The sequence below is a fragment of the Megalobrama amblycephala genome, linkage group LG22 (genome assembly GCF_018812025.1).
Source record: "Megalobrama amblycephala isolate DHTTF-2021 linkage group LG22, ASM1881202v1, whole genome shotgun sequence".
Lineage (NCBI taxonomy): Eukaryota > Metazoa > Chordata > Actinopteri > Cypriniformes > Xenocyprididae > Megalobrama > Megalobrama amblycephala.
In genome coordinates this window covers 17,700,781-17,724,598 of record NC_063065.1, presented here as the reverse complement: position 1 = coordinate 17,724,598, position 23,818 = coordinate 17,700,781, and the positions used below count along the sequence as shown (strand labels likewise).

Sequence of the window (23,818 nt, the reverse complement as noted above, 5' to 3'; positions counted from 1 at the left end):
TCTAAATGAGTTCCAGAAACTTTTAAAACCAAGTAGAAATGATAGAAATTAAGTGTTAAAACAAGTTAAGTGTTAAAAGAAGTGAATTTTTACACGTTACACAAGTAAATGTAATTTATAACTACTTTTAATATAATAAATTATTTTAAAGCATTTTGTTTTTCTATGAAGTTCTGAAAACTTTCAAAATCTAGTAGAATTGATAGAAATTGTGAATGTTTGGACTCAAAGATGTTATTAGTATGAAATCGTTTTTACGGTGCAGCAGATGGGCACTATTTTATTAGCCCTGAGCATTAACACACACTCTTTTTGTGCAAGGCTCTTGTCTGCTGTGAGCAGGATGTTGTCCAGTCTTGGTGGACAGACTGCTGCATTGTTGATCTGCAGCCCCATCAATCACTGGACAGCTGCAGAGGGAGAGGAAAAAGGCAACCAATCAGAGCAGAGAGTTGTTGGGATGACTCCAATAGAAACCTCTGGAGAGCTCCGATTTCCAGGAGAGCTGCTTCACTGCCACTCTTATCTGACAGACAGTTACATACGGTACATACACCAACTTAGTTTACAGTCCATGAGAACGGTTGTATACCCACTGAATCAAGATGAATTAATCTTAGTAAACAGTTTGAAACTGCCTATGAAAAAATCTAATTTAGCAGTTGAAATAAGTAAATAAATTCATAAATGTCTTTTTTCCATAAATAAGAAAAATACATACACCAATGCATACACCAATAAGCCAAAACATTACGACCAACCGGCCACATGCTGCCAAAACAGTGACAACTCGCTGAAGCATGGACTCTACAAGACCCCTGAAGGTGTCCTGTGGTATCTGGCACCAAGACATTAGCAACAGCTGTGGATTAAATTTGTTGGTCCAGCACATCCAAAAGATGCTCAATTGGATTGAGATCTGGGGAATTTGGAGGTCAGGGCAACACCTTGAACCTCCTCAAACCATTCCTGAATAATGTGTGCAGTGTGGCAGGGTACATTATCCTGTGGAAAGAGGCCACTTCTACCAGGGAACACCACTGTCTTGAAGGGGTGTACCTGGTCTGCAACAATGTTTAGGTAGGTGGCACTTGTCAAATTTATGTCCACATGAATGGCCGACCCAGGTTTTCCACTCGTACATGGCCGTCCATCTGATCCAAAATTTTGTGTGGCTTGTGCAGCAGTATTCTTTCCGTTGGCTTGGACCAGACGGGATAGCCTTTGTTGCTCTTGTGCATCACTGAGCCTTGGGCGCCCAACACCCTGTCACCAGTTTGTGGTTTGTCCCTCCTCAGACCACCCTCCTCAAATTCTCAAGTTTCAGAGATACTCTGACCGAGTCACCTTTCCATAATAATTTGGCCCTTGTCAAAGTTGCTCAGATCTTTATTCCTCCCCATTTCCCCTGTGTCCAACACGTTGATTACAAGATCTGATTGTTTTCTTACCATCTAATCTACCCAGACCTTATGTAGCCTTGTTAGGAGATAATCAGTGACTTACGCTGGTACGCTGTTTTGGCTCATCAGTGCATGGTATATTCTTGGTTATGACTAAAGCCCAGTCTTTGCTGTTCTCTATTGGCGAATTTGAAGGTCAAAGATCTAAACTTTATCTGTGGAACACAACAAAAGGCGTACTGTATTTTCTTGCCTTTTCATTTTCCCATGTTTGTAGTGAGCCAGCACATTTACTCGGGTAGTCCTCATTACAGTGAATTACTTCCCATTTCAAAAACACACAGCCCAAAAACACATGACTGAACAACCCGCAAAACAATGGGGAATTAATTATTTTCCAATACGTATATCTAATTTTAATCCCATTATGCCTCATGGGATTTAGCTTTTCCATGGAAGACACAATTAAGCCAAAAAAAGAACAAACCATGGCTAATAACCAATACCGAAAGCTGCGGGGTCACAGAGTTAATTTTGACTCAAGGGCCGACTGGTGAACGTATGATTCCTAAGATTTGTTCTCCAGTTAGAAGCACTGAAAAGGAAACTTACTCTCTGTGTCTAATTCAGGAGTCTTTTTCTTTTTTTTTTTTTTTTTTTTTAAGAGTTCCATGAAATATAATCCCATTGTGATTTTTTTTATTTTTTTATGTAGGTTTTATTTTTTAAAGAAAATTTTGACCTCATGATGTTCAATCAAAATAACATAACTCAATCTTTTGGTGAAAATGACAGACTTCTACTAGCACTGTGTATTGATATAGATTTCCAGATTTGATTGTTTCTAATTTTATTCGCTTCTGATTTCTGATTTGGTTCTCTTCTCATTCAATTTGATGCGTTTTAGTTTTTACCTGCATAAGAAAGAAATTCTCTCTCTGATGATGTTGTAACTTATACAATTATACATTACGAAAATACAAATTTTAACATTTTAACAACACAGTTTGCTATTGAAATTTATTTATTTAACAGATAAAATAATCAATAAGCAATACTGCTTTGTGAATAACACATAGAGTCAAGTTCAATAAGTTCATTCAGTGAAGAATCCATCAGATTCAAATGATAACTCTTAAATTCATGAGTCTTTTTGAACAATTCAATAAAAACACTTTGGTATGGGGAACACATATTCACTATTAACTACAAATTTTGCCTAAATACGCTCTTAATTTACTGCTTATTAATAGTTAATAGTAAGGTAGTTGTTGTTTAGATTAAGTTTAGATATGGGGTAGGATTTGGGGATGTAGAATATGGTTATGCAGAATAAGGCATTAAAATGTGCTTTATAAGTACTAATAAACAGTCAATATGCAGGCTAATAAGCAACTAGTTAAAAGTGAGAATTGTTCCCCATACTAAAGTGTTACCAAGTACTGACTTGTAAACCTATCTTTTATATCCTCTTCTTTTGTTCATAGATACAACTTTTACAAATCACACCATTACTAACTACACTCTTCATACTAATAAAAAAATGGCTCACGAAAAGATTCTTTGGGAAACCCAAAATGCTTCTTTATTGGCATCACTGTGAAAACCGTTTTGGAGTCTTTATTTTTAAGAGTGTAGACTACAACTAATTAAACTACAGCTGAATTACGTACTGAAGTCATTGGAAAGGTTGATAAGATAAATGAATGGGACCAGAGGCAAAATACAAATCGTATATATACTCAAACTTTGATGTAATTTTTGCAGTTCAGAGAGCAAGAGGAAATGTAAAACAGTTTTTTACTCTAATGTACTCAGTGTCCTTGAGCGTTTGAGCAGAACAGATGGTTTGATTCAGACTCATGTCATTCTGTAATTCTCCAGGTCATATGAAGTTACAGCATTAGCATGTGATATAGAATACAGCAAAGGAAGCTCTGTGTTATGTTTGAGACACATTACTTTTATAGTGAAATTAATTGTTTCTTTGTTGCCTGATACTCAAGTAATGTCAAGGATTTTAATTAGAATCCGGTTTTATTATTAGTCGGCTACATGTCATATTTCACATTTTCTCTCTTCTTGAAGTGTAATTAGGGCTATTATGTACACAGCAATTATTTTCATGAAATTTTGAAGATGTGAATTTTGAAGAGGAAAATGGGTCTCCGGTCCAATTAATCCATTGCTAATAGCCTTCAGAATGAGTAAGAAAGAGCTAATACACCGCCAACCCATTAGCAACAACCTGGCCAGTGGCGTTGTGTTCCTGCCCTAATGAAACATTAGGTACTCGTATGATCCTGTGCTTGTGTGTGCATGTGCACGTTATGCTGGCGAACTTTCATGCCAGTGTTTGTTTAAGGTTGTTGCTGTAATTAGAGACTTGTGGCTGACACTCGAACAAAGCTGTAACCTTTTAGAGCTCTACATGTTGGAAAGTTAGCTTCACCAGCCTCAGGCTCCCATTAACCCGAGCGAGCCCTGCTCTTTGGGAACGCCATCCCATAATATAGCCTACCATCTCAAGCCAGGGTCAAAATGAAGAGGCTTGCTGGAAAATGGAGTTTGGCCTTAATTACTCTCAACCTGAGCTGTGTGTGAATGGATGCAGGGTTTTAATATGTCGTGGTGATGTGGTTCAGCTGTGTTCAGATGTTCGATTGTAATTTTCCACCACCTGTTTATTGGTTTTGTTAAATCGAGAATTTCATAGAGGATAAAATGAGCTCTGCTGGAGTCTGTTGTTTATCTGATGATGTTCTGGATAGTAGTTCTATGCATGGCTTCATTTAAATAATTGAATACTCTTTATTTTCTGTTGTTTTTACTTTTTATATTGATTTTTCATAACAACGGCTTCAGAAGCAGATGGCTTCTTTATGCACTACCCAAAGCTTAGGAATTTTTTAGGAAAAACAGTTTCTTATGCTCACTATGGCTGCATTTATTTGATCAAAGAGGTCAAAAATAAAATAAAAAAAAAACTGTTTTGTATTTTAAAATGTAATTTATTCCTCAACAAAGCTCAATTGTCAGCACCATTCTTTCAATTTTGTGTTGCTTAATGTTTTTATAGAAACTTTTGAAAATCAAACTATTGTTTATAAGTATAACTTTAAACCAATTTATAGTGATTTCTAAAGTCAGTTTAGACAAGATAAAACAGAAAAACACATAAAGTGTGGTTTACACACTTATGGTTAAGAAAATAATTAATTTGATTTGGATTACAAATTTTACATGCTCTCTTAACTCAAAGACCATTGCCAATGCTTAAAAATAATTTGCGAACATTGTTGGTGACTGGTTTGGTATTGGGATGTTCTGATGTAGACAGCACTTGACTTGAGAAGTTTGAGAAGCAATGCTTTAATGCATTTAATCCATTAAGCCAGTGGGCATCTAACTATCAGTACCACATCAGAGTACTCAATTCACTCGGAATCAGGCAAGACAGATGGACTGAACCTCATTTATCACATCTTTCATCAGAAGGATGACTCAAGTCCTTCTGCATACTGGCAGTAAATGCTATATATTACAAAGTAAATACCAGCAATTGATATATAAAAGAAGTGTTTTATATGCTTAACCTTAAAGTCCTGTTCCTTTATTTCATCAGTATCTCCTCTTACAGCTTCACACACATTACAGGATATAGCTTCAAATTACTGTCAGCATTGTGAGTCTGTGTGTGTGTGAGATAGAGAGCATGAAGCAGAGAGAGAGTGAGAGTGTGTGTTGGTACTGTGCAGAAAAGTGATTAGTGGACTCTGTGAAGCACTCTGGCACACTAGTCCCCAGGCCTGCTTCCGTTCCCCATAGATTCATTTAATAATTTTCAACCATATCTGGTAAGACAGCAGGGCTCGACAGTGTGAGTGTTTCACTCGCATCTGCGAACTGTAAAATGTATTTAGAATCGTGTGTAAAGGTCCCTATGGGTCCTTAAAAAGTAAAAAAAACAGAAAAATTCAGTTTTATGAAATTTTATGTTGTAAAATTCTTAAATATCTTAAATGGTATAACGAACATCTTAAGAGGTCTCTAATAGAGTACCCCAGGGATGACGCGTTTTTGTAGGCCAACCCGGAAGTTAGCGGCGCACGGGTTCCCTCGGTTGAAAGCCTATGCATTTTTTCCCTAGACTTTTGGAAAATCGCAGAAAATAAGCTCTGTGTTTAACAAAGGGTTATGACACTTACACGTTTTGACTATCAAGATAATCTTTACAAGTTAAAACAACATAAATACATTTTGAAGCCTAAATAAAGTGGTCAGATATAAAAAGCTAACAGTAGGCTATAAACGGACTACAGCACACCATGGTCGCGGATCAACGTCGTCACCACCAAGCTTCCTCAAACTGTATTTTAAAAACAACGTTATTTAAAAACATGCTCGCTGATTATGATCTGCGCTATGTATGAATACTTATCCACTTTTTCATGAGAAATGCTGTCCAAATGTCCTGTTTGTCATGATGACGTCCAAAGGAAGTAGTCCCTTTTAGCAATTTGTTAGCAACCGCCGTTTTTAAGACACAATAAAGGTTTAAAAAATCACAAGTGGGTTACAACTGGTGTGTTTTATGTCATAGATCAAAACGTGAAAAATATTTAGAGGCTTTGTTACCACAGACCTTATTTCAGGCGATTTAGCAAAAATAATTTTAAAAAAACCCATAGACTTTACAGAGTTGGAACCGGAAGCCCTAAAATGCTAACTCGCTTCCGGGTTTTGCCTACAAAAACACGTCATCCCTGAGGCACTCTATTTGGGGATAGTCACCATGAAATCAAAATTGACCATTCTTGTTTTTTGATGGAATATTGCAGTATTTATTATACTGAAATATCCAAGAATCTTATTTTGAAATGTCTTTGCTTTACTAAACCACAACGATCCAATCAATTCCCGATGGACAAAGTCAAGTCCCGCCCTACATTTATTCTTGCTCAAGAAGCTGTTTCACTCAGATATACAATAGAAAAGAAAAGACTATTGCAGCTTTCATTTCATGTCAACATTAAACTTTAAAAGGCTATGATGTCATTAAACAAAAATTAGCAATTTGCACAATTAATTATATATTGCAACTTATTTATTGTTTGTTGCATATTTGTGTATTTTAGTTGTATATGGACCTAATAAAGTTACTATTATTAAAATAATATTGAAAAAGTTTATATATATATATATATATAATATAATATTAGACAATATTATTTTTTACTTTGGATCTTTTACAAAAAATCTTTAACAAAAAATGAAAAAATAGCTCTTTGGTCAAAAAAGGTTCCTGACCCCTGTTGTAGATGGTTGTAGGAATGCATATATTATATTCTCCATCTGCTTAAATAAGCAGCTGGAATTAGTAAAGCAAAGACTTTTCAAAATAATAGTCCTAGTGTAATTCAGGCATGTTTATAAAGAGTCTTGTTTATTAAAAGTCTTGCATTATACACATATATTTTTTGTGTGTTTTTACATATACAGGGGTAATGTATATTAACCTCCACAGGGGTTTTCGCTTTATTAAATTATCTTTGGTGCAGCAACCTGCAACAAACGATAATAAATAGCTGTGGCCCATCACAAATATGCAAAATGTGGTGTAAAGAATGTAGGCCGGTAAGAGCTGTGCATGTGAACCTCACTCCCCTGATTTCAGCAGGCGCTGATGCTAGAGACTGTGGTTTTAGCCTCCTTGTCAGAGAACCCGGTTCCCATGCCGGTGGACCCGGGTTCGAGTCCGACTTAGAGCGGGCGGTTCGAACAGGGGGAGTTACATTGGTGCTGTGACCCGGATGGGGGTGAGTGTAACGTAACGTAGGCCGGTAAGAGGTGTGTGTGTGAACCTCACTCCCCTGATCTCAGCGACTGATGCTAAAGACTGTGGTCTTCAGCATCCTTGTTAGAGCAGCTGCCTTCCATGCTGGTGGACCCGAGTTCGAACAGGAGGTGTTACAGTGGCTTGCTAGATGCTACTAGAGATCTTTGGCTTTGACGCTACAACTACTACTTCCACATTTTTTCAGGAAGTGCACTGTTTCCATGGTTTCTACCAACAGCTGAGGGTAGGGGGAAATGACACCACTGACAGGCGACACAATGACCCGGGCCGTGTCACTGGTTAAAATTGAGGATTTCTCTGTATTTAATCATTGTTGGAAATATTTGGGGTGTTACAATGTAAGTACACAAATCATGAAAATATATAACATTGTTCTAGGTTTTTGGATATTTTAATGCAAAAATCTTACATATACCTTTTTAATGAAAATCACATTATTTAATAAATTTTAAATTGCGGCCCTAAAGTTTTTAATACACCTCTAACTTTTTCAACTTCGGAGCACATCAAGGCTTGAACAGTGAGCACCCCTAAAAAGCAGTATAACAAGGCCAAGCTTTCTTATTTTAGCCACTGATAGTGAAGGAAAGAGATTCGTCACCCAGAGCTTTGCAGAAGCGTCATCACTGTCCACAGCATCCAGACATCCAAATGAGATCATCTAGCATGCTTGTCATCTCGAGTACGGCTGCTGGAAAACTGTGACTCTGGTTGTGGCTTGCATGTGTAGCTGTCATTTGTTGATAAGCCTCTCTCCCTGTTGCTATCTTTTGATTGAATAGAACCACTAATAGTGAATGGCATGGATCCCTTTAGTGACAAACAGGGCCGTAGCGTTGTGTCGCTCCTCCTCCGCCCTTCTGCTGCCTCTCTGATGCTTTTAATTCCTTCTCCCTGGATCGTATTCACAATGACCAAGGAACAATTTCACACATGGGATCTCATGCCAAACAACGTGGCGACGTTGTGTGTATGCTAGATGGAAATGCAGAATTCGGGATGAACAAAATAGGACACAATTTAATATTCATTGGAAGATTTAAGGTCTGAGAGATTCTGATTTGCAAAATATCACATGGTTATTCGAATGATATATTAAACACAAGGGCACACCCAAATTCATTTATCTAAGCCACTGAAATTGAGCTATCTGTGCTACAAAAATGGATCTACTTGACATTTTTTTTGTATCACTTTGCTCCTGTTCTAAATAAAATTACAAATTGTGAAGGTAGGACCACAGATCTGACATATGACTGCAACAAAAACATCTACACAAATATGTATGGTGCTGTTTACAATGAATACATTTGTGATTTCTTAATTTGCCATTGAATATGACATTAATTCATACAATCGTGTATGTTGGTACTATATTGGTTATTGGTCAATATTAGAGATTTTTTTAATTTATCATATCAATATTGGTTATTTAATTAAACTTGCTTATTACTCTATTTTTACATTTAGATTATCTTTGTTGTCATCTAATGATCACTTAAAGTTATTCTTTAACCCTTAAATGCATACCTCGGGTCTTAAGTGACCTGGGAGTCCTCGTTCATTTTTTAAAGTTAGACATCAACCTTCTTGGTATTCCTCAATCAATTTATTATAAAGAATATAACAAGAAAAAAAACATACAATTTTAAAAGAATGCCTGTTTTTGTATTCATTTTTTTGTAAAAATTGTATAGGGTCACTAATGACCCGAGGTTTGTATGAGTGTACATATATTTTTTCTGCACAACAATAATTGAATCTTAGATGACGGAATAAGTGCAATTCACCTTTATTCCACAAGGTGGCAATGTCTGATACACAATGCTGAAGTGACGACTCATTCAGACAGAAAACGAATTTACTTCAGAGCAAGTACTGAACGCAATCAAATATGACTGTAACTGTCACTGGATGGATCTGGTGAAGCTGTTAGCGATCAAAATATTGATTTTGAAAATGCTGAAAATTATATAGTTTTGAGAATACGTTTGAGATTGCAAATGGGCTCATATTCATGACCTCAAACATAAAAATAGCCTATTATTTGCTGAATTTACTGGGAAATGAGCTCTGACGAGGACAGTGATGATGGCATAAAATATCTGCTCAAACTGAGCCCTTTCAAGCTCCAAAAGGTAACAAAATATGATTTATTTTATTCTTCTGTAATTGTCACTCTAATATCAGAGGAGTTTTATATTATCGCGAGAGGTAGAGATCCTTCCATGTTAGATATTGATCCGGGTCGATAAAGACCCGAACATATAAAGAATGATTGGCGAAACAGTCATGCATTTAAGGGTTAAAGGGTTAGTTCTCCCAAAAATGAAATTATATCATTATTTTTTCACCCTCATGATGTTCCAAACCCGTAAGACTTTCGTTCATCTTTTAAACATTTATTTATTGGTTCTCGCACATCAAGCAACATGCTTGAGCTTCTGTTTACCATATCTGGTGCGTGTATTGATAAATGTTTATATGTAAGTAAAAGCTTATGTAATATGTATAATATGTGTATAATATACAGTAATTAACATCCCCCCTCATATTTCCATAACTTTATATTTTAAAATAATATATAGATGGAGATGTGAGACAGTGGTGATTATTTTTTATGTTTTCTTTTTCTCATCTTACTATATTTCTACATATATCTGCTATTTTTTCATTACAAATGATATGATCTGAATGACATTTCCAAATTTCATAGTACTTGGTACAGTATATCTTGCTTTTGCTTTGAATATTTCTTATTCCTTTTACATCCTTTTACATCATCTTTCTTTTTTTCTTCTTTCATTTTTAGATTACATTTTGAATGCTAAATTTGATGTATATTCCAAAATGTCTATGAATCTCCTGTAATCAGGTTTAGGAAGTTACTCACTTTTCATATAATCGCTTTCTTTTCATAGTATCATATTTCTTTGTTATAAATCCTCAAGAGTGGAATGTAACTTTCCATTATTGGTGTGATATGAATTATGAACCGATAAGATGATAATCTATTGTTGAACCAAAAAGGTGCCATTACTTATAGATAAAATTGTTGTAATTATTCTCATTAAGCTGATTCTACCGCACCATGTGACTTACCTTGACAGTGACATTTTTCAAAATGCTTTTAATCCTCCGTAAGAGTGTATCCATCATCTTCACCTGAGATACTGCCAACACGCACACACACACGATCAAATGTACCTGGGGGCTGTGGCAAATCAGAGTTGTCAGATGCTCACTGAATTGAACAGGGAAAAAACAGAATTTGATCTTGCATAGAGGCTGATCACTCAGTTTTACCTGAGCAGAGCAGTCAGTTGAGACCTGACTATGATTAAAATGCCCCCTTCAGCTCGCAGGAAACACCCAGCAGACAGCTAGTAGCCAGCGGGACAAGATGTGATCATCAAGCACAGGTGCACATTAAGATAGAAGATAAAAGAAGGTGCAGTTATGTCTGTTTAGATTTTTTTTTTTTTTTGCAATATGATTATTCTTTGTGCTGCTGGTATTGAATCTGTCTAACAGTCCTGGAGACATAAATTTTTCATCTTTGATTGTTTGTCTTCATACTGCAGTGAACAGATACAATACTGTATACATAGATGTAGATACACAATGGCAATTGAACTGAACATCGAAGTAAGTTTTTAATGCTATTGCAAACACATATATGTATATGTACAGGTACTGAAACTTAGTGAATGGCTACAGCAGTGTAACTTCCCCATGCTTGTTTTGGTGGATTTCTCAGAATATTCATTGGCCCCGACAAAAAAGGAAACAACTGAAGAACATCACAGTGCACCTGGAGCACAGATACTGAGTCAAAGCACTGCAAGAGTTCACATACCTCAAGAGACATTAAAAGATAAAAAGTACATTTGAATTATTTGGCAAGAAGCTACTTCTGGCATGTTCTCCCAACAGAGTGGCCCAGCCCGGCCTGCAGCTAACATCAGTCTAATTTAAATAATCTAATTTTCTTCTAAATCTAAATGATTTGCATTCTTGTATATGTATATGGAAGTGTATATATACCATCACAGGAATGAATTACATTTTAAAATATAATAAAAATAGAAAACATTATTTTTAAAACGTGTCTATTTGGTGAACGTGATTTCACCAAGTACTACATGTTCCTGGATCAACGTCTATGTTGATGCTGGAGCAGCATTCCAATCAACCGATCGGATTTGACTGACAAGTTTACAGTTTATGTCAAGTTTTGGTTTACAACTAGGGTTGGCTGCTTCTACATGTTATTTGCCTATTATTTCCCTCTGAATTTAGGGCTAAGTTATGGCTAGGGTTAGGTTTAGGGGTAGGGATAGGGTTACGACTACATTTTTCAAACAGAAATGATGTTCCAGGATCAACAAAATGTGTGATCCGTGCTGGCAAAGGTTGCAATGAGCAAATTTTCAAAAATGAGTTATTATCACAATCTCTATTAAAAAAAAATAATAATAATAAAATAAAAATGATGATGTATGATTTGCTGGAATCAGAGAACGAATGACTGAGCTACACCTGTTTGAAGTTGATAGAGTCAGCAAAGTCAGTTTTGAGAAAAATTGAGTTAAAGTTTTCTGAAGGTTCCAAAACAAAATCACCTAGCAACCATACACTCAGAAAAATAACTCTTTGAATGAACATAAAAAAATCATGGAAAGGATTTCCACATGATTAAGTTGCTTTATTTCAGCATTATGCAATTCTGTTATTCCAATTTAATGTACTTACGTTGGATCAACTTAATTTATTAAGATTGATTCAACTTATTTACTATGGTTGGGCACAGCTTAATTTAATAGTGTCAGCCCAACTAATTTACAATGTTTTGGAAAATAAATAAAAAGCAATAAATAAATAAATAATTAATAAATTGTTTTCATATACATTGATTTTTACAATTAATTCTTCTTGTTTAATTTTGTGATTTATATAACTTTTGTGATGTTCTGTGTTAGAAATCTAGATGTGATACTGGATTCATCCTAAATTGCCTTAACCAATAACATTGTAAAGCCTTAATTGATCATAAGTCCATTGGTGGCAATGGTTTTACAATCAACATAGGCTTACAATGCTTTTGGGAAATGCAACCCAGAGCACTACCACAGTGATTACTTTCTTATTAAAGTAATTTGAAAGTTTGTTAGCAGGTCCTCAACCCAAGCAACAACAATTCCTCAACAATTCACCACAATGGTAACCCTAAAACTATTAATTAACAGAAACTTTTAAATACCAACATAATAGAACAGTAAACATTAAAAAGTCTTTCCATTTTCTCATCTTCCTAAAAACTGCTTAAAATAACACTTTATTTCAACATTTACACTCCTAGTTCAGCCCCTTTGCAAAGCATGATAGGAATTGAAAATCCTGTTTGATTGAGTCCTGGTTGGGTTTACTTGATTGAAACATGTTATTTCAATATGAAAACATCAAGTTAAGTCAAAGAGTAATCGTTTCAAGTCAATTTAACATGAAACAATCACATTTAAACCAGAAACCTGATACAATGGTGTTGAATCAAAAAAATTGCTTAAATAAACTGAACAGCATCAAAAAATCTTTTTTTTTTTAGTGTACCTGAAAATCCCTGTTAATAACACCTAATTTGGCACACACCTCATCAAAACCAAATTTCTATAGTTCAATATATATTCAACTTTTTTGCTATGAATATTGACAAAGTTGGAGTGCTACGCTTTAAAATGATACCAAACTTGAACTAATGAGGAAGTTGCTGAGGGGAAGCACGAGTGGTGAAGTGAACAGAGAAAATTTCACGGACAAAGGAAAGGTACTCCTCTCAGAAAACATCCTTTTAGATGTTTTATTGCTATTTGAAACATTTGGATCAAATTCAACCAAAATTTACATTTTTGACTTTGTTTTGCCTGTAGTTCGCTATTAGCCCGTGTGCATTCCGACTCATTTTGCCAGCACGGGTCACATATGTTCAGGAACATTTCTTTAGATGTTTAGATGTTTATGCAGAATATTAAATCTTTTCAGCAATAGTAAATTGATTTGGGAGATGCATAAATATCCCCTGTATATTTTCTGGATTTAATCTAATCACAAAAACATTGCACAGGTGCCTTTCACTGTTATTGTGGCACACATACTGTGAGAAAACTAATTTTGCATAAAACAGGCTTTAAATGCTTTGGGGGAAAAGGCAGTCTTGGCAGGACGGAAGAGCTCTGTGAATGAAAGAATCATGAGATAATGACCATGCTGGCTATTAAAGTGATGTTCCTTCCTCCGGCAAGGTGAATCAGACTCATAACCCGCCAATAACAACCAGCAGTGTTTCCCACAGAAAGTACAGTATGTATGGATAAAGAACAATGGATAGGGAAAATGATTTAAAATAGCATATCGTAAACACTCAATATGCTATAATATAGATAATTAGCATAGTACAGACATAAATGCATCATAAAAATGTAGTAGTTTCTCTTTGTTCGGTTTGAAAAATTAGCTGACATACTGTGAATGAATGCTAGATTATGCATCACACGATTTTGGTCATTCTGCCAGTGATCGTCTGAGACAGTTGTGCTATTTGCTTAGGGCAGAGACATTTGTGCAGAGGAAAATGTCACATTGACAAGTAAATCTATTTTGTGACATGCTTCTCTTTCGTCTTCCTCTTTGGAATACAGTGAAATTTATTTTAGGATTGAACAATGATTTGCAGGTCTCTCAGTAATGTGTCTTTGCCACGATCCTGATATACGATCCATCTGATTTCCGCTGTTTCAGCTGCCTAGATTTACCGCTGAGAGTCAGAACCTGTTTTCCTTTCGTTTGAGCAGATTCTGGGTGCTCCTCTGGGTGATCGCAAGTTAAACAGTCCTTTGTGCTTTCCATGCCAAAATTATGACCATCAAAGCTTCAAAACTAATAATGCCTCCTAAATTTCTAGTATAAGCCTCTACAAAGAGAATTATAGTTCTGTGACAGCAGTGAAGCTTGGCAACTAATAGATAGGGACAGTCATGAAGGCATACTCATAAATGATCAAAATAGCTTTGGAAAATCTTTAGTTCTTTGCTTTATTGCACTATGATTTACCCTGAAAGTGCAACTATAATGACACACCAGTGAGTCATTCTTTGATTTTTTCACTTTCAGTAAATTAAAGGCATAATCAGTTAATTTTAAACTGTTTTTAGCTAGTACAGGCCAGATCTTTGTTCTCTGGCATACCTCTGGTTTGCTTTGCCCACATTTTAGCTGACACTTTTATCCAAATATCCAGTGCATTTATTACCGGGTCAATCTCCCTTGAGTCCTGAGGTTAATAGCTTTGCTCAAGGACGCAGTGATGATGGCTCTTGGCAGGGTTTTGAACCTACAACCTTTTGGTTACCAGCCAAGATCTTTAACCACTAAGCAGCATCTCTTGTACTCTTTTCTTTTCTAACTTCTCTTTACCTTTCTCTTGCTGAAGTGTATTTAGAGTAAACAACCACATATCTTTAGTATAATATAGCATATCCTATCAAAAGTTTATAGTCAGTATGATTATTTTGCAAGAAATAGTTTTTATTCAGGAAGACTACATTAAATTGATCAAAATCCATAGTTACAAAAGATTTTTATTTCAAAATACTGTTCCTTTGCACTTTCTGTTCATCAGTGAATCCTGCATAAAATCATGGTTTCTACAAAAATATTAAGAAGCACAGCTGTTTTCAACATCGATATTAGACATTAGAATGGTTTCTGAAGGATCATGTGACACTGAAGACTGGAGTAATGGCTGCAGAAAATTTAGCTGTGCCTTCACAGGAATAAATTACATGTTAAACTATATTCAAATAAAAAACAGTTATTTTAATGGTGCCCTAGATTATGTTTTTAAAAGATGTAATATAAGTCTAAGGTGTCCCCTGAATGTGTCTGTGAAGTTTCAGCTGAAAATAAAGATAAATTAAATTTTTCATTCGAGGGCACCTTTAAATTGTAATAATATTTCACAATATTACTGTTATTACTGTTTTTTATAAATGCAACCATGGTGAGCATTAGTGACTTAAAAAGTTTAAAAACATTAAAACTTACCGACTGCATACTTTTGAATGGTGTGTAACCCCCCAAGTCCTACTCGTCCCACTCTGTGCGGGCCTCAAACCCAGGTCTCCGGCATGGGAGGCGGGTGTGCTAATAAGGAGGCTAAAAACTAGGGGTGTAACGATACGCTAGGGTCACGATACGGTACGTATCTCGATACGGAGTTCACAATACGATACGTATCACGATATTTTGAACAAAATCTTATATGAATTTCAGTTTCATTTATTTTAAAAACATAAACAAATTTCAATACTTTTCTTTGTTGTACATACAAGATCACATTTCATGTTTAATAAAAACCTTCTGTATTCAAATTAACAGCTAAATAGGTCTGTCTGTCACTGAAAAAAAAAGTTAAATTTAACATGAACTTAGAATTAAGAATCCCAAGGGGCCGAGTCTAAAAACCAAAGCGTTTGCGCTCCCGTGGCATCAGTCGTTGCTATGCAACCATGAACTGTGCTCGCCAAGAAGATCAGGAAGTTTCAGCAAAGGATAAATTGATTTCTAGCCCTTGCATTACATTTACTACTAAATATATTTATGGAGATAAGATATAAAAACCACACTGTATACAGCTATGATCAGCTGTTCGGCTGAGATTTTGATATTTTGTAACAGAAAGGCCATAGCTGATCGGTTGGTTCTTGTCACATGTACGGTGTTCATTTTAGGACATTCTCACACCTCAGTCATACAACGAAAAGGCGTCATGCCTCAGACTAAAAGGCTTCGGTCATCGGACAAAACGGCATCATGCCTCAGACTGAGAGGCTTCAGGTCTCAGGAAAAACGACATCAGGTGTCAGGTCTCGTATAATAAGGCATCGGACAAAACAGCCTCAGACCAAAAGGCATCAGACTAAAAGTCATCCGTGTTTTTTTTTTTTTTTTTGGCTATGTTTTTGTATAACTTTCTATTGGCTTTTATCCCGTCTTAATGCAATCCTTCAGTTATCCTTTTCTTTCTCCCCCCTTTTTATATTTATCTGTAACTATTACAAAATTGATGTAAGGTGTGTGTGCATGCATGTTAATTATGAAGAATCTATCTGTTGATGGTATTCATGTAAGCTATTTATCCCTTAGCAATGTTCTTTATGTTTTTGTTATGATTATATATATAAGAAGGTGAAGGTGTAAGCTGTAGGCTATATGATGATATTTTATTCTTAAAATTTTAATTAAATTACACTGGTTAGGTTCTTTACAGAAAAGAACACATTGGTCAGCACTCTGCAGAAAAATAGCAATTATCTGAATTAAAATGTAATCGACTCTGACAGTAGGTGGCGCTGGAACAGCAGAAATAAAGCCGTTTCCCTGGTTACCTCTGTACACAAAGCAGCTGTGGTTATAACAACGTAGTCTAATAGTTTTTTTGCCTCGCTTATGAAAATGAATTATAGTTTTACTACATAAAACAAAAAACATGGTTATTGTAGTTAACCATGGTAACCACAAATAGTTTATGGTAGGATTTGTAGTAAAACTATTGTTATACAAATAGTATCAATCTAACAAAAAAAATCATAGTTACCCCACTTTTACTATAATAAAACCACGGTTAATTTTCATAAGTGTTCACGATAGTTTGCAATGCAAGCAATGTGTTATTTATCTAACTTAAATACAAACAAATAAAACTGGCGAATAATACAAATTTACAAAATAATTGAGTATGTTTTGTACAACTTGGTGTAACATTTAACAGTTAGAAAACTGCGTACATGTGATGTCACTTTGAGGCAGGGTAATTTGCTTCCTTAAGTCCTTTTTGTCTTAATGCTTTTATGTCTGATGCCTTTTTTTCCGAGGCCGTTTTGTCCGATGCCTAATTGTACGAGACCTGACACCTGACGTTGTTTTTCCTGAGACCTGAAGCCTTTTAGTCTGAGGCATGACGCCTTTTCGTTGTATGACTGAGATGTGAGAATGTCCTAAAATGGACACCATACACATGGCCTTGCGGCATTCTGAAAAGTTGAGAATTTTTCACCTCGATGCGCCTGGAAAATGCAGCGCATGCGCGTCGCTACCGTGTTGCTTCCATTATGAGCGCGCCTGCCGCGTGGCTACATTTGAAATAACTGACTTGCACGCGGAAAAGACGCAATATGTGAACGGCCCCTAACTTCTTAAAGCAAAGCATCGCAAGCATCATTTGCTTTTCTGTGAGCACAGCTATTGCTGTGGCACTGCGGTGAAAGAAAGCCACGACATTTCTCACGCGACCAAGCAAGAGATTGACCCGAGAAACGTTTAAACCTGCTTGCAAGATTTGATGTGTGTGCGAAACACTTACTGAACTAGAGAGCTGATTGAGACTTAATATGCGGTGACAACCCGGCTTATCTCACTGCCACCTCCATGTTGCAGAGTAGGTCACGTCTGCAGCTCAACCAATAAGATTAGACTGCCGTCATATCGTAAAAAATCACTCTGTGATACATATCGTAACATTTTTGCATCGCGAAATATCGTACTGCGATATATCGTTACACCCCTACTAAAAACCATAGCTTTTGAATCTAGTGCACCTCTTGAGGCAAAGGGAGTGAGATTTTACCTGACAGCTCTTACTAGCTGTCCTCTGTACCCCCCTAAACCTCACTCCCATCCAGGTAAGGGCACCAATATACCCCCTCAGTTCCTATTCGCCCCACACTGTGAGGGCCTCGAACCCGGGTTCCTGGCTTGGTAGATAATAAGACACTAATAAGGAGGCTAAAGACTGCATCCTCTAGCATCAGTCGCTAGTGCACTTCTTAAGGCCAGGGGAGTGAGGTTTACTCACACAACTACTTGCCAGCCTCCGTTACAGGTGTATAATTAAAGAACATTTATGGTTGTGATAACATAGTTTATAACATAACATTTCATGCCTTAAACTCAGTTGACGTTGATGACTGGATGCTCATCTTCACTCCCTGAAACAAGTCTACATGTTTTATCACTGGGTTCTCAGGAGAAACAATAATGTTTTATTTTCTTAAATCATTAATTGTTTGTTTTCCATCTGTCACTGTAATGCAATGCAGATGACAGTAATTATGCCAGTTTGACACTATAATGTCAGCTGTAATTGGGTACATCTTGTATTCACCATCAGGTTGAGAAGGCACAAATGACAGAGTGTACTATTTTCGTGTGTCCTCTGAGTAATGGGGATTGTCTGGTGAGAACAAGAGTTATAAAAGACGTAGATCTTGGTTTAGACAGCCATCTGTGAATGCATTACTGTTAGATACTCCTGGTCAAAAGACTGATTTGACTTGGGATTTGGAGACAAACAGCTAAATATTGTTTGAACATGGCAGATACTCATTAGAATCAGATGTCAGATGTCTCTACCCTTCTCACATATGAACAAGTCCTCCCTCCGTCCAGGCTTTCTGATTGAGTGAACGGCTGAAAGCTAATATAGGGGATGTGTTTTCATATTGAATACACCAAACTGCCACTATCAGTCATTTCTGCTGGCTCTTCTGGGACAGTTTGTGTCTGGAAGCTGTCTTTGCATATGCCATATCATTTCTTGCCATTCATCATTTGGATATTTGTCCAGTTTGGCATACACTGTTGTCTTCAGTTGTATGAAAAAAAGGACAACAGCATGAAATCTGATTTAGTAAACATTTTGAAACTTCATAAAGTTGAACTCTTGTCACATCTGAACTGTCGCTCTTTGCCTCAATATGAGTTCCCTTTCGTGGGAACTATCGACGCTATGTCAATGACGTGATGGGTTCCGATCACGTCATTGACGTAGTGTCTCGTTCCCTTACTCAGGGAACAAGGGTTACATCAGTAACCCGAGACGTTTTCAGTCACTTTATGCTACAAGATGTGTACACTGAACAACAAAAGTGTAGAAAAAAATTAAAACTCAAATTGCTAGTACACTCTAAAAAATGCTGGGTTAAAAACAACCCAAGTTGGGTTGAAAATGGACAAACCCAGCAATTGGGTTGTTTTAACCCAGTGGTTGGGTTAAATGTTTGCCCAACCTGCTGGGTAGTTTTATTTAACTCAACTATTGTTTAAAAATTACTGTATTGCTTAATTAAAATGAACCCAAAGTATGTTGGAAATTAACATTTATTAATGTTCAATGAATAATTATTAAACAATAAACATTTATTAAATTGCTTATTAATACATTTATATTAATAAACTATTAAACTATTAAATTTATATTAATAAAATATTAAAGCTTATTAATAAACATTCACCTTTTGTCTATTATTGTTGCCTCTAATTGCATCTGGTTTTTAATTTCCCAACTATTTTGGGTTCATTTTAAGCTAGCCATATAGCAATTTTTAAACAATAGTTGGTTTAAATAAAACTACCCAGCAGGTTGGGCAAACATTTAACCCAACCGCTGGGTTAAAACAACCCAATCGCTGGGTTTGTCCATTTTCAACCCAACTTGGGTTGTTTTTAACCCAGCATTTTTTAGAGTGTACATTTGGCAAATAACGCATTGAATTAAATGTGAAATTTTGAAGTAGAAAGACTGTTTTCTTGAAAAATGTACTCCAATAATATTTGTTTTAATTTCAACTCATTTTTTTACAGTGCATGCAACATATTAGGAATGTCAGTTTTCAGGAATTTTAATGGTTGATTGTTATAAAAATTAATGATTGATTAATCAATTAAATCGCTAAACACTGACAATTCCAAATAATACCATATTCATATAGCCTATTTTTACTGAAAATTTAATTAAATTAAAAAAGAGAAAGAAAGAAAAAGAAAAGAAAGATAAAGTGAAGTCATTTGAACGAAATTGAAGTAGAGTGAAAGAAATGTTAGTACTGGTATTTTGTTTTCCTGTTAAATTTACAATAAAATAATGAACATTTTATTTAATATACTATATAACAAATATTTATTCAGTCATTATATTATATAACATTTAATGTATATAAAAAATGTACTACATAAAAATATGCTTAGTGTATTTAATAAGGTTAGGTGTAGTATGAATTTACTGTTAATATTTAGTGTATAAGAAAATTGCAGATGACCCTTTATCCATGTCAGTTTTGTGACGCGTAAATCTCAGCTTTTAAACAAACATAAACATCACTTTTGTCTTTTGATTTTAAGTCAAATAACACGTTGCTACACTGGTCTTATTGCCATTTACCTTTAACACCCCATCACAGTGTTTGCAGCGAACATTATTATTATTTATAGAGAGATGCTGTTGAATATGCCAGTCCTGCTACAATTTTATAATTTGAGGGTGCATTGCACACATTGCCCACTATACTTATTGTATGTATTACTGAACATATTCAGCTGATTCTGCTGAAACTGATCAACAATTAATAAACTGATAGTCACTTAATAATTAACATTTTTTTACAACACATCAACATATCTTGAGTGTTCTTGAACATGATGACTAAAATCAGCTCAGTGTTCATTTTCTTCATATCTACTGGAAAAAAAAAATTGTCTTGGCATTTTAAGCCTTGTAACCGTGAAGCCCTCAGACCCTCAGTAATGAGCAGCAGGAGCACAGCCTCCATCCTCCAAATGCTTTGACTCTTTAATATGCTAGTGTTAATAGAGCCTGCAGTCAGAAAAGGTCTGCCATGATGTGCATCTCAGCTCAGTAAACATTGGCATCTCTCATTTCCTACTGCATCTTGTGGCAAGAGTGCTTTTACTAATAGATTTGAAATTGAAGTGCTGCTTCACTGCTTCATGTTGTGTTATTTCATGTGATTGTAATGTTTCTTTCTCTTTTTCTTCAACAGAAAAATGTGATGAAGCTCTGGTCACACCACTCCCCCATAATGCCTTCACCAGCTCCTCAGTGTTCACCAGTGGCTATGCACCTGGATACGCTAAGCTAAACAAAAGAGGAGGTACTGTAAAGCATTTTCATAATACTTGCTCATACACATATTCACGCCCACCGATGTGAATTGCAATATGAACAGACCCTTTTTTCCCCCTCTCAACACAATACCTCAATAAACACTCTTGAGCTGTGGTTTTATGACAGCAATATATTACACACTTCAATTTCACAGGTGCTCAGACTTGATATAGTTTTGTGTCATTTCAATAAACATTCATGCACTATATGGCACTGCAGAGTCATTACTTCAATAACTCCAGGCGTGAATTACTGGATTGCAATGGCTCATCCCATTATGCCAAACTGTGCTTTCGGAAAACACTATGTGCTTAGGACTAATTGAGCGAAAATCTACAACAGATGTGTCAACGCCATGATTCATCTTGGCGATATGTGCACAATTCACATATTTATTATTTTCATATTGTTCCTCGTCGCTCATTAAAAATGTTGTTTAATTAAATAAGTTCTCGTGTCCTTGTAGGACGTCTCTAAAGTTTAGTGTGGCATCTGTGACAGAACAAGATCAAATTTTTTTTTATGAGGGGAAATGTAGAGCCCCTCAATTGAACCCACTGTTAATTGTGCATCAAAAGCATTTTTGCGTCGTCTTCTTTTTTTTTTTTTGCATTGATAGGCTCTCAAAGGAGAGCAAATTCAGATCCAAATGGATGTTTCATGTATGAGCCTCTCTGTGGGAGTCTGTGGAGGTTGTGGACTGATTTTAAAGGATTTAAATTGCATGTTTTTCCAAGCTCACTGAATCACTGGGCTGTATTATGTACACAAAATACTGTAGTATTAATTGCTACTACTGTAACTGCCTTGTATTACAAATTCTTATAAAAGCCTTTAGGCACAGTGTACGCTGCATGTAAATCTTTCTTTCTTGAGGAGACTATCTCTCTGTAAACACGGTACTGCCTATATGGGTGTTCTTTGTATGTCTGTATTAATTCATTTTTTGTTGTTTATTCTGGCAAGCAGAGTATATCCCCTTGTTTTTTTGTTTTTTTGTTTTTTTTTGGGGGGGGGGGTGTTACTTTATGAGAAATGTAGTTAAGTCACGTCTTTTGTTTCAAATCAGTGGTTTGGAGCGTGTATCAAACTACCAAAGTTTCAGTAAACGAGGCTTTGTTACCTCATAAGTGTTTCGAAATTTCAATGGTTCAACACTGGGGGGCGTGACTTTGGCAGTTTGATACACACTCCAAACCACTGATTCGAAACAAATGATTTGTAAAGCTTCAAAGCTTCATGAAGCAGTGTTTTGAAATCGCCCATCACTAGATATTGTTGAATAAAGTCGTTATTTAGTTTTTTTTGGCACACACAAAGTATTCTCGTCACTTCATAACATTAAGGTTGAACCACTGTACTCACATGAACTGTTTTAAATATGTTTTTAGTAGCTTTCTGGGCATCTGAAAGTGTTAATTATCTTGCTGTTAATGGAGGCCTCACTGAGCCATCGGATTTGATCAAAAATATCTTAACTTGTGTTCTGAAGATGAACGAAGGTCTTATGGGTGTGGAATGACATGAGGGTGAGAAATTAATGACAGAATTTTCATTTTTGGGTGAACTAACCGCTTTTGACCTCATGGGGCATAGGAAACTTGTTGATACACATTTGGCAGTTTACTTCAAATGAATAGTTCACAGAAAAATTAACATTCTGTCATAGCTTGGTCGAGTCATTATTCTGTGATAACAACTTTTATCATTATTTTATGATATGCATAATATGAATAATATATTACTACTAATATTTTGACCATTGGATGATTTTAGAGATGTTTTATTAATATTATTATTTATTAGAATTAGATGATATCAGTAATCTGTTGTTAACAAAAACTATTTAAAGTCTTTAATAAAAATAAAAAAAAAACTAGAAAAAAACTAAAAATGTTGCCTTTTCAACTAACTGAAAGAAACAAGTTTTAGTTGAAGTTCTAAAATTTCTAAAACTGAAATATAATAAATTAAAGCTAAATGGAAATAAAAAAATGACAAAAGCACATATCACAATTAAAATAAAACTGAAAATATAAAAATAAAATCTAATTCAAAATATTAACTATAATAGTATATAAATAATACTAAAATAGAACTGAATAATATTAGATTGTTGCTTGCAATTTTTATTTTAGATGATCTTTGGCATAATTCACTTAATGTTTAAAAAACACATTAGTTAAAATTTATATTTATTTTTTATATAACATTGTGATTCACTTGCAGTTAAAAAAATATTAAATAAAATTTTTTTTCATTTAATTCAATTGTTTCTTTTTTTTTTTAATTCAATATTATACAATTTTAATATCCTCCATTTAGCGTTATTAGCCATAGGATTCATACTGCATGGAAAATGTCCCACACATTCCTGAAAGCATCTCCTTTTGTGTTCCACAAAAGAAATGAAATCAGGTTTGTGAGGATGTGAGGGTGAATAAATAATGATAGAATTGTCATTATTGGGTGAACTATTCCTTTAAAGGCTAGATTATGTTTTTAAAAGATGTAATATAAGTCTAAGGTGTCCCCTGA

The 23,818-nt window shown here is 35.3% G+C and overlaps 1 protein-coding gene across 2 annotated transcripts in view; it reads left to right on the top strand.

The window, feature by feature from the left end:
• The window catches only part of cntnap2a (contactin associated protein 2a), a 445,145-nt gene that overhangs the window by 146,483 nt on the left and 274,844 nt on the right, over positions 1 to 23,818 (top strand). For both annotated transcript variants that reach the window (XM_048174365.1, XM_048174366.1), the window contains exon 2: positions 21,156 to 21,266. In XM_048174365.1, the coding sequence (XP_048030322.1) occupies positions 21,156 to 21,266 (111 nt within the window). The remainder of the gene's footprint in view (positions 1 to 21,155; positions 21,267 to 23,818) is intronic.